Here is a 13074-nt window from a genome sequence, read left to right on the forward strand (position 1 = left end):
TTAAGTAGACGAATGGCATAGCTGTGTTTAATCAGAGAAGTTTTACCTAAGTAAAAGAGACTATATAGGAAGAAAGAAGTAGGCATAGCAGATAAAAAGCCATTGCTTTGCTCCCTGAAGGATGGTGACATTTGAGAGAATTGTGAGAAGAACAAGAACAAGAGCTAGTTCCAGGACAGGCTCCAAAACCACAGTGAAACCCTGTCTCGAAAAACAAAAAAGAAAAAGAAAAAAAGAGTAAGAATATCTTATATGCCAAGTGAAGTGATTATTTCAAAAATGAAGGAGCCTAAACTGTATTATGGTTACTGATGGGTTTCATGTGTTTGAGCTTGAGAATTTATTCTTAGATTTGATAATATGACTTAATAGTTAGCTTGACAAATTAATTGTGTGCCAGGCAAGATAGAGTCCAATGTACCACACGTTTGGGGTTACGTTGATATAAGTCACATTGCATACTGACCTATGTTAACTAATTTGCATACATGCACAGTGGTGTTTCCACCATGATGAAATCATCTAATGTAATGGCACATTCATCAGAATTTGTCCCTGGCATTAAGCAATGCATGTCTGAATTATCCACATTTGGCAAATAAGGAGATTTTAATTTAGAGAGATTAATTTGACTATTATAATTCAGTTGCTAAGTGGGGAAGCCAGAGTGACTAGCCTTGTCAAGACTCCTATAGAGGCTTGACTTTCTGAAAAATGGAGGTTAGTATAGTAACAACATCACACACTTACTTTTAGCATTAGATAAGTAATGGGAGCAACATAATGCATATACTACTTTGTGCATTGTAAGTAAGCAAGAAATAACAAAATAGTAAAAGCACTTCTATTATTGATTAGAAATGGAAGTTTACTTAAAAAAAGATAAGGGTTAGGGTACTTGTCTTAAGATAGCAAAAGTAGTCAACAACATAAATTTAAATTTTCTAGTCTCTGAAAAGTAAATCTAATAATTCCTTCTATTTTTTAAATTTTTTCCAATGTCTGAATCATTTTTAAATGATTTTATAAATTTGGAGAGCCATAGATTTTGCTCACAGAATATTTTCAGCTTTATAATTTAAAACAAGGGAAGATCCAGGTGGTGGTGGCGCATGCCTTTAATCCCAGCACCAGGGAGGCAGAGGCAGGGGGATCTCTGAGTTTGAGGCCAACCTGGTCTATAAGAACAAGAGCTAGTTACAGGGCAGGCTTCAAAGCTATAGAAACAAAAAAAAAAGTGAATACAATGATTTATATTATGTCTGTATTTCCAAAAACATTTTATACTTTACAAAGTGTGATATATATGAAATTATGAACAAATATATTTAAAAAATCAGGTCATGAACACTACCCATGACATTAATACTGTTCACCATACATTAGGGAATTTTTCATCTGAGGTCCTTTTAGGGGACTATGATATAGACAAGTTTTCTAATCTCTAAAAAATTATATATTTTATTCAGTAGTAAATGTAGGTGACAAACCACAAGAATATTATGTTTCCATTTTTATTGCCAACAGAAATATTAGATGTTTTCATGTTATCTTACAGATTATATTTCCAAATGGTACTACTTGAAAATTACAGTAGGCATTAATTCTGTTACTAGATAATATTTTTAAATATCTAAATACAATAAAATATTACTATATATTTGATTTTCATTTGAAAACTTTTGAAAATGGCTTAAAAGAGGGTAAAGAAATGCTAATGGTTTTGTGCTTGTCAGCTTTTCTCAAATGTATCTTCACTGCCACCTGGTGGCAGCCATGCTCAATAATGTGAAAAGTTTTTTGAACTATTTTTTTAATTCCTTGAAAATTTCTTTAAATTTTTCTTTATTTTTGAGAATTTTGTTAAATCGAATATTTAGGTTTTGGGTACTTTTTTTTATATCATTTACACTCTTCCCCCCCTAAGTCCTCCCATGCTAACTCCACTCTCAACTTCATAACCTCTTCTTTATTACTGGTACATACAACATACATACATACATAATTTTCCTATCTTTTTTTAGTGAAAATTGTGGCTATATAAATTCTGGCATATATATATATATATATATATATATATATATATATATATATATATAAATATAAAGAGACTCTAAGAAAGCAATTACTGTTATGAAACTTCAGAAATACACATACACAACATAGTCCATTATTGTTCATTTGATACATGTTTAGGGCTGACCACAAGGGATCAGATAACCTGTCATGGGGCTTGTCCCTGGGGAAAACAGATTTTCCCTTTTTTGGTAGCCAATGATTGGCTTCTATGTTCCATCCAAGAGTGGGGAGAATTTCATATATGTGCACAGTGATATATGAGAATTAACTGCCTCCCATTTCCCACCCCTGTATCTTCCAAAACATATTGCTAAATTCATATCAATATTATTATTGTTATTATTAACATTATTATCATTATCAGTTATCATAAATGGTTGTTTGTGTGTATATAGGCATACCCCATGCATGCCTGGTATCCACAAAAGCCAGAAAAGGGCATGGGATCCCCTGTAAATGGAGTTATAGACAGTAATGAGCTGTCATGTGGGTGCAAGGCATCAAGCCTGGGTAATCTTTAAGAGAAGCCAGTGCTCTTAACCACTGAGCAAATTCTCCAGCCCTTTTATTTATTTTTGATAAACCACTAAGTGCTGTTCATGCTTCCCATATGTGCATGTTTAGGGCTATCTACTAAAGCATTAAGAAACTTATCTATCATCAGTAACCTTCAGAAAGGTATATGATGTATCATAATCATAGCCACTCCCCACTCCCTCCCTTTAGCTTCTTCTGGCCCTTCCCCTGATATGACTCCCTTCCCACTTCAAACATTTCATATCTTCTCTCTCTCCCTCACCCCCTTCCTTTCCTTCAAACAATCCACTGAATCCAATTAATGTTTCCTGTATGAGCATAGCTTTGGGGTTCTCCACTGGGGCATGGACAACCTGCCAGTGGCCACCCCTCCAACAAAGGTGTATTAAGCAGAGATATTAGTAGGATGTGACAAATAATTACATGTGTCTTCTGCATTCAGATTTGCTTCACAGTGTGTGCTATAACATGAGGGCCTGCTTGTTAGGGCTTCTGTCCTGCCCGGTCCCCCAGCCGTTTAGTCCCAGAGAAAATCACAGAGAGAGTCTGCATTAGCTCAGTCTTCTTATTAGTTCTTGTAGCTTATATTAACCCATTATTCTTATCTATGTTAGCCACATGGCTCGGTACCTTTCTCAGCGGGGTAGATCACATCCTGCTTCTTTGGTGGTCTGGGCAGGAATGGGGAACAATGGGCTTCCTCCTTCCCAGAATTCTCCTGTTCTTATCACCCCGCCTCTACTTCCTGTCTAATCGACCTGCCTATACTTCCTGCCTGGCCAATCAGCATTTATTTAAAACATGATTGACAGAATACAGACAATTCTCCCATACCAGGTGTGAATTTCCTAAGTCCTCTAACATCTCTACTTACTCCTTTAATTTACATTCCAGTCCACAGTCTGATCAAAGCCTTGGTTCACTCAAATTTCCTAATTAGAAAGGTCCTTCTACCTTTAGAACTTTGATCCTCAGATATTCTTAAATTGTTGAACACACAGAATTACCTGTGGAACTTATAATTTATCTGAATAGAGGCTTCACTCAGAACTGAAAAGGCTGAAGCAGGAGGACTCCTAGCAGTACAAGGTTACTCTGGAATGCATAATGAGACCCTGTGTCAGGGTATGTGTGCATGTGTGCATGAGAGAGAGAAAGAGAGAGAGAGAGAGAGAGAGAGAGAGAGAGAGAGAGAGAGAGAATTTAACCCTTGCAGCAAACATGTGAGAACTATTATTCTCTCTCTTTTTTTATTTTTGTGGATGAGGAAACTGAGTTGCAGATAGCAAAACTGAACATAAATGGTGGTGAGTATCTTGCTCCAGGTAATAGAATTATTCAAATACTGGGTTTAGTACTTACCTACAAGTCTTATCCTAAAACCTGTGATCATAATCACTGCCACTTCCCATGTCATGGAACTTGGTGATTATATGTGAAATGGAGAAATGATAAATTCTAAGGTTGAGATAATTAACCTTCAAAAATATTCTGTTACACTTAAACCCTAACCACCAATGTGATGGTATTAGGAGGCAAGACCTCTGGGAGGTAATCGGGATTAGATGAGGTGATGAAGTCCTTATGAGTGGAATTTGTATCCAGTAAAGTGTCCTCACAATCTGCTTGGTTCTCTTCTTTGTCATGTGAGAGATTCAAGACCCCAACTGTTTAAGAGCCAGAAGTGTGTCTTCATATGAACCTGGCCATTCTGGCACCCTAATCTTGAACTTACATTCTCTTGAATGAAAGCAATGCAGTCTATATTATTCTTATTTATAGTAGCATGAACTAAGAGATATAATGATCATAAGTATCACTGGTATGCCTTTTCCACTGCAAGTCTCCTTAGAAGGCTCTTTATATACCACATCATCCAAGACAGGAAAGGAGTTCCAGATCATAGGTGGATAAGGAAAAATATTAGGTGAGAATGGTTTGAATCCTACTTTAAGCTGTATTTTGTTTCACCTTCACCAAGATAGGTGAGAACTGACAAGACATTTAGAAAAATGACGGCATATATTATATCCTTTATAAATATGCTCAACTGTAGGTTACTCAGAGAAAGTCTAAAAGTTGTATAACTTATCTTGATTAGAAAGGAAAGACAGAAGAATAGCCAAATCAGGTTTTGCTATTTGATGACAACTCTTCTTGTTCTTATACTATTGTTATTAGAATCTTGCTCTTTGGGGACAGGGTCTTGGTATGTAGCCCAGGCTAGAATAGGAACTCACTAGATAAGTAAGAGCCCATACTGGCTTCCAAGTCCCAAGTCTTCTGTTTCAGTTTCCCAACTGCTTGGGTTGTAGGTTGTACTGCCAAATGGAGATTGAGATAGGAGTAGGAGGAAGAGGAAATTAGAGTCTAAATTCTGGTTTTATATTAGAAGAACTATGCACAATGGAAAGAGGTTGGACTGTGGCATCATGAAGATGAGGTAGAAATATGGTTCTGCTACTGACAAATTGAATATTAAAAAAAAAAACAGCTGCTTACTGATGTTGTAGTCTGCTCTGTGTGTTGATTGTATTGGCTAATGAATAAAGAAACTGCCTTGGCCTGATAGGGCAGAATTTAGGTAGGTGAAGAAGACAGAACTGAATTTCTGGGAGGAAGAAAGCAGAGTCAGAGAGATGCCAAGGATCCGCTGAAGACAGACACAGTGGGAATTTTTCCTGGTAAGCCACTGCCACGTCGTGATACACAGATTAATAGAAATGGGTTAAATTAAGATATAAAAATTAACCAATAGGAAACTAGAGCTAATGGTCCAAGCAGTGATTTAATTAATATAGTTTGTGTGTGGTTATTTCAGGGCTAAGCTAACGGGGTGGCCGGGATGAACAAGAAGCCTGTTCCCTGCAACAGCTTACTCTCTGGGAGCTTTCCATCATGAGATGGGAATAACCACCACTACATCAAATGTGGGTTTTCATTTTGATTTGTATTGATGGTTAAATACAATACTTATAAGCACTCTCTATCACAGTACATGATTTATAAATAGATCACAGTACTATTTCTACCTTTCCACCTCTGAATCTGGCAGATTTCCTTTGCAATGATGCAGCTTATGGGTTGAATCATTCACATTGTACAGAAAAGCAAATCCATGCAAATCTGTGGCAGATAGGTTTATGTGACTAGGTTCTCAAAGCAGTTTTAAACATTTGGCCATATTCTTTTTGATCATGATGGGATATCTTTCAAAAGTGTAACTATTACTCTTTAGTACCACAAAGTATTAATTGTCAATAGTGAATACTAGCAAAGTTATAACAATGCTGCATGTACTACTTCATGCTGCAGTTTCTTCTGGTACTGTACTTAATTAAAGCACAGACCAGGGAAACTAAGCCTGACAGGAGACTGACAGGTAAATAGCATGAGAAATGGAAGCTGATATGCTTTATGTAGGTGTGACTCACACCTGTCAGTTGATAGGATTCTAAAAAGGTACATTTTCCTCCTCCTGATAGAATAGCTCACATTTATAAAGTGATATTGAATGCTTCACTCAATCATACTGACAGTACTACTCTATACCCACACACGTGGAGACTCGTATTACAGCTATGTAGTGATTTAAAAGGAAAAATCTCAGGGATATAGGTCCCTCATAACTAAAAATGAAAATCACAGCATACATATAAGAGAGAAAACATTTAGGAAAACATGGAAGTTCAGAGTATCAACTATAATGCCCTAAAATTATTGAATAAAACTGAAAACAAAATTAAAAATTCCAAACAAACCTGCAGTAGATTCCGATTTAACCTTTGTTGCAGAGGCAAGTTCTTTTGGAAAAGACACTGAATGTTTCGAGTCAGGAGTTTTGGCATGTATTTCATCAGACCTTCCTACCTGTTTATGAAAAACATTGTTGTTTCAGAAGCAAATTATTTTACTAAAAGAATATAAAATTATACCATACCAAGTTATTGTGAGTCTTTCATTTATCTCTATTTTATCTTTGACCTCTTGGTAGTATCATCAATATGAGCCAATGCTTACTGAAACTGAAATTTAATGTGTACTGTTTTGGTTTATTTAAAGTATACCTTAGTTCCTTCCTTTGGTTCGGGGAGTGATTCTTTTTCACTGCTTTTTGTCCACAATGACTTAATGGCTTGATAAATTTGCTGGCTTGTAGTATATGCCTTCTTCCCCGTTATCTAACAAAGAAAAAAATGAGTTAAATAACATACTTTTAAAAGTTAAAATAACAATTTTTCAATTCAGATCAAGTATTTTATATGAATACTTAAGTTGCAATTAACAATAAAAATATCAATGTCTAGTTCATATGAAATAAAGCAGTATTTTCAAAGTCTTATATGAACAATTACTAACTCCCTAAATGGTGAATAAATATATAATTTATTTCACAATATAACATCAATTTAAATTATGCCCATTTATTTTAATATAATTTTTACAGTGTTAGGGATTGAACTCCAGGCTTTGTGCATAGTACTCGAATAAGAAGCCATACCTCAGCCCCTATTTTATTATTTTTAAATATTTTTTTAACTTTATAGAGGCACTACAAATAAAAATTATATCTATTTAAGTAAACAACACAATGCTTTTGTATAAGTTTACTTTTTTTTATTCATTCGTGTAATCAAGCTTACCAACATAGATATCAGCTCATGAAAACACTTAAGATCAACTTCCTCTGCAAATTTCAGATATTCAATATATGCTTATTTACTCTAATTGCTCAGCTATAGACTGACCTCATGAACTTTTTTGTATCCTACCATTTTGCTCTGTAACTTTCAATATATACAAACATCTCCTCTCCCAGTGACCTTCCATCACCAGCCCCCAGCAACCACTAGTTTACAATTTTCTTCTCTGTGTTTTAAATTCTCTAGATTCTATATGAGTGACATCATTCAAGGTTTGTCACTCTGTGTTCTGCCATTTCTGATCTGGCCAAATGGCTCCTATTAGAGGACTTTAAGTGAAAATTGCATCTATAATAGTTTAGGAAGAAGTATTTTGAGAAAATAAACAGTTAACTAAGAAAAATAAGGTTTCTAAGATGCTATAAGTGTTTTGCTTAAAACTTTATCAATCTTTCTCCATTCACAGAGAAACAAAAGACATAATAATTTTTTAAGAGAATGACACTTATTTCTGGTAGAAAGGTAATGTTGGGAATAGTGGAACCTGTCCTTGATATCCCAGATGGAAGATCCTTAGTTCCACATTAGTCTGGGGTAACTTTTACTAATAGCACACTTCCCTTTGAATATCTTTTGGTTCCTTCTTATTTTTCCCCATCCTCCCTCATGGTTACAACTATATATTAAGATTTAATAGAGAACTTTATATGATTTATATGATTATAATTTTGACAAACATGTGTCTTTTCTAAAGCAATGTTTTGTTCTTCAAATTAAAAAGTTTTATTGTTTTTACTAATTATAAAATTTCAATTATAATTATACTTGAAAATTTTAAGCAATTCAGGGTTGGAAAAACAACCCTATGGTAGAGTGCTTCTCTACAATGCATGAGGTTCTACGGTCATTCCCCAGTACAGAAAAAAAAGAGAAACAATACAGCATGGAAGCAGGTATAAACAATGATGAAACTAGCATCCTATTCCTTATACAAACAATTGGGATCATTCACAGCTGCACTGTTTTCTCAGAACAAATTCCTAGAAGTGAATTTCTATACTAAGAATCATACTAATTTTGATTTTTTAAGATGTTATTATATGGTTCTTCAAAAAGTTAGCAATACACAGCAGCAATTTACACTTCCACCACAGGCATACTTCTGTTTTCCTACCCTTTTTATTCAACAGCAAAATTATGATTCATTTAAGTCATTAAGTCTTTGAAGCTCAAAGACAAAGAAAATGCACACATATGGATGTACATGAGGCATTGAGTTTGATCCCTAGCACTGCTAAGAAAAAGTCCCCCAGTATCAAAATATAAATGGTCTATAAAATTGATACTTATACAATTGCTGATAAAAACTTAGTATCTTTGATTAGGCCATTAATACATCTTATACTGTTCACTACCTATCTGTCGACTTTTTCTACTTTTCTGAATAGTAGTCATCTCTTCATTATTTATTTATATGAGTTCTTAATACATTAAGAATTTTAACCTTTGTTGTGTATATTACAAATAGTTCCTCCAGTATTTTTATTTATTTATTAATCATTGTATATGACTTATTATAATTATTTTATATAGTCAAATATATATATTTTTCCTCTGATGGCTTCAAGATTTTGGTTTATATAAGAACTAATTTATTTCAAAACAGTTAAAAATATACCTCTTTTTTCTCTTACATTTTAAATAGCATTTTATTTTATGAATAGATTTTTATTCCATCTAGGATTTATTTAGACTTGATACCCAGTAAAGGTCTTTAATATTAATACATTCTTAAGCAATACATCCTTCCTTTATATACTAATATAAAAAGTACCACCATTGCTATAAAGCAATCTTTACCCCTATGTATACATTGACATATTTAATATAATTTGAGGGAGTTTTCTAATCACAAAGTTAGTAAAGCTAAGTTAACTTTAGCTTTTAGCTTTATGAAGTCCAAAGACAGGCTACTTGGTTAATCTTTATATAAGTTAATGAAATACTGGAAGAAAAATATTTTTTAAAAAATAATGTCATATTGATTGAGGCTTTTATTCTACAAACTGCAGTATGAATTATCACTTGTTTTGAAAACTGCCAGTCCTTTCCTTCTAAAAGAAAAAGTATAACAAAAAGCTCTTATCTTATATCCCTTTAAGGAGATTTGTTTGAGTAGCCAAAGATCTTCTAAAATTTATTTTATTAACTTATTTTTAATTATCATTATTTTATGTGTATGAAGGCTTTGCCTGTGCATACACACACACACACACACACACACACACACACACACACACACACACACACGGAGAGAGAGAGAGAGAGAGAGAGAGAGAGAGAGAGAGAGAGAGAGAGAGAGAGGAGAGTGTGTGTGTATGTGTACACCATGTGCATGTTTGATGCTTGTGTAGAGTAGGCCATTAGGCCCCATGGGACTGGAGTTCAAGATGGCTATGAGTTGCCATGTAAGTAAGTGCCAGGAACTAAATCTGGAGCCTCTGAAGAGCACCAAGTATTCGTAACCACTGAGTCATCTCTCTAGTCTAAGTAAAGGTCCCAATGAGGAGCAGAAGGAGGGAGAACATGAGCAAAGAAGTCGGGACCACGAGGCGTGCACCCACCCACTGAGACAGTGGAGCTGATCTACTGGGAGCTCACCAAGGCCAGCTGGACTGTGACCGAAAAAGCATGGGATAAAACCGGACTCTCTGAACATGGCGAACAATGAGGGCTGATGAGACGCCAAGGACAATGGCACGGGGTTTTGATCCTACTTAATGTGCTGGCTTTGTGGAAGCCTAGCCAGTTTGGATGTTCACCTTCCTAGATATGGACGGAGGGGGGAGGACCTAGGACTTACCACAGGGCAGGGAACCTGGACTGCTCTGTGGACTGGAGAGGGAGGGGGAGAGGAGTGGGGGGAGGGGTAGAAGGGTGGGAGGAGGGGGAGAAGGGTGGGAGGAGGGGGAGGGAAATGGGAGGCTGGGAGGAGGTGGAAACTTGTTTTTTGTTTATGTTTTTTTTTCTTCTTTTCTTAATAAAAAAAATTATTAAAAAAAAAAAAAAAGTTTTTTTTTTTATTTTATAGTAAAAGATACTCATAGAATTTTGAATACTGATCACTAGTGGTTACTTTCAATAATAAAATACATTTTTTTTTCCAAATTTCCTCATAAAATTTCTTCCATGGTCAATTTCATAAAGGCAATTACTTTCAAGTATATCGTGTACTTTGAGCATATACACTCCCAATGCCTTCCCATTCCTTCCCACCATCTTTGAGTCTTCTTCCTTCCCTTAGATTTACTTATGCTTTCATGTCATATATGTGTGTGCATATATACATTTTCATGTCACATACATGTGTGTGTGGTTTCATGCGTCATTAAAAAAACCAGGATCCACAAATGAGAGAAAACATTTGATACTTATTTGTCTTTCAGAATCTAGATAATTTCACTTAATATGATGACTTCTTTTGCAAACTGACTCAGAGTCTTACATTTGCTTTTTCTACAAGTTTCTACACCAGTTTCACTTGAAACTAAACAATTTAAGTATAATACAATATGACAAAATATGAATAAAATATGTTCCTAAGAAAATTGGCTTAAATGCATTATAAAGTTTTGAAATTCAATGTTTAAAATACAACTTAAGATTTGGTGTAGGAGGCCTTTCTATATTTGTATTACTTTCATTGGTTATTAAAGAAATTGCCTTGGTCTAGTTGATAGGGCAGAACTCAGGTAGGCGGAGAAGACAGAACAGAATTCTGGGAGGAAGAAAGCAGAGACAGGCAGAAGCCATGGTTCTCCTGCCCAAGATGGATGCTGGTTAGATTCATGCTGGTAAGCCACAGTCAAGTGGCAATACACATTAATGGAAATGTGTTAAACTAATATGTAAGAGTTAGCCAATAAGAGGCTAGACATAATGGGCCAGACAGTGTAAATTAATACAGTTTTTGTGTGATTATTTCGGGTGTAATCTAGCAGGGCGGCCGGGACAAAATGCAGGCTCCTTTCCCTCAACAATTGGCACCTCAATGTGGTTGACTAACTCCACGTAAAACGTGAGAGGGCTTGAAAAGAAATTCTAGACACACAGATAAAACAAAATTTAACACAGTTTTTCACTGTTTGCTGGTGGCGTGCTCCTGAGAGATTTTCCTGACTCAGCAATAGCAACAATTAAAAAAAGTCACACCATTTTAAAACGAGGCTTCCTGGGCCCTGCCGCTGGTGCAATCTCCAGCTATGGAGCATTTGTGGGCCTGGATGTTTGTGTGCTCATTCAGAGTTGGAAACAAAGTACCTGAGACCATGCCTGTGTCTTGGCACTCCGTCTGGGTAGGCAGCAGGATCAGGTCTACTAGAAAGTGGCGGTCTTGAAATACCAGTTTCTGGGCTGTGCCGCCAGTGCAACCTGTCTCTTGCAGGAGACAGAGAATTTCAATGGGGTTTGTGACTAAAGTGCTATGGTTTGTTTGATTGCAACTGGACTGGCTATGTGCCTAAAAGGGGGCCATTGTGTGCCAAGGCTCAGAGGCACAAGTGACTCAGAGGCACAAGCAGCTCTGCCATGCTAGTGGTGCAGTGCACACGGCTCAGAGGCACAAGCAGTTCTGCCATGTTGGACTGCGCAGGGCAACCAGGCAGTACCTGTATTTGACCTGGGATTGTCGCAGCTTAGATTCTTAAGAGCTTAGCATTTTAAAAGCACAAAGCAAAAGTGTTCCTGGACAGTAAAGAATTACAGATTCGCAATAGGACAGATTCAGACATAAAAGACCTCTAAATGGGTCACACTGTTGAATAAAGGTATTTAGTAGGCTTAAAAGAGAAAAGAAATAAAGAGTATAGGGAGTAATAAAATAGTTAATGCTTTTAAAAAAGGGTAACGTCTTTAAAGAGACAGAGTACAGATAGTTATAGATTAAAATAAGTAAAGAGAAATAATCCACATAAAAATGGAAAATTCACAGAGAGTCTGGATTATGTGTATTATTGTGTTTTCTTTAAATTTTTTGACTGCAAAGGAGCTAAGTACAGAGAGACTTTTCATTGTATGTGCTGCTAAACTAATCCAGCATGTATATCATAAAGGTATCTTGACTTCAGAATTTGGGTCTAAGGATATGATGCTTTGGAAAAGAGGTTCTTCTTTTGTTTTCACAGAGGATGAGACCCTGTGGATTGCTTCTAGACCAATATGGTATGATAGACCATGCCCTCCTGAAAGGTTGCCATAAACACCCTCAAAAATTACTTTGTTCAACTGTTGACTGAGAGTAACCTAGCAAACAGGATACACCATGAAAGACCTGATTAACAGCACCCCCATACAGCATGAAGCAGTTTGGAGAGAAAAAAATATGCCCGTATTCCCAAATATTGTCTATAAATGTTCTTTTACATTTAAAGGGGGTATGATATAGATATGAATAATTTACATTGGTATAAATTTTACTTTATTGGTATAAATTTTACTTTATTGATATAAATTTAAGGTCAATCTTGTTATATGTATATCTATTTTTTATCTTAAAGCATTGTGATTGTGTAGTTCATTTAAAATGTAATGTATAATTAGAAAATATATATTGTAAATGGATAATCATCAATAATAGTCAAGCTTGTAGTCATGTTAGTTAGATTTTCTAGCTATATAGAGATATATTTCAGTTAGATAGGGATTCTTCATATCTTTCAAAGACTATAGAATATGGCATTTAAAATGTTTAAATAACTTAGGGCTTTTCATGACAGTGAGACATGTCTGCTCCTGACAGTACCAAGCTACTTCATGA

At 35.5% G+C, this 13074-nt stretch overlaps 1 protein-coding gene across 2 annotated transcripts in view; it reads right to left on the bottom strand.

Moving 5' to 3' along the window:
- LOC121443445 (MICOS complex subunit Mic27) overlaps window positions 1-13074 on the bottom strand; it is a 57220-nt gene that overhangs the window by 985 nt on the left and 43161 nt on the right. For both annotated transcript variants that reach the window (XM_041645199.1, XM_041645200.1), the window contains exons 7-8: window positions 6684-6797; window positions 6378-6486 (exon numbers count right to left, since the gene is read on the bottom strand). In XM_041645199.1, coding sequence (XP_041501133.1) covers window positions 6378-6486; window positions 6684-6797 — 223 coding nt within the window. The remainder of the gene's footprint in view (window positions 1-6377; window positions 6487-6683; window positions 6798-13074) is intronic.

The sequence above is a fragment of the Microtus oregoni genome, unplaced genomic scaffold, assembly GCF_018167655.1.
Source record: "Microtus oregoni isolate MIOR12 unplaced genomic scaffold, Mior012 000107F_000, whole genome shotgun sequence".
NCBI classification, from domain to species: Eukaryota; Metazoa; Chordata; class Mammalia; order Rodentia; family Cricetidae; genus Microtus; species Microtus oregoni.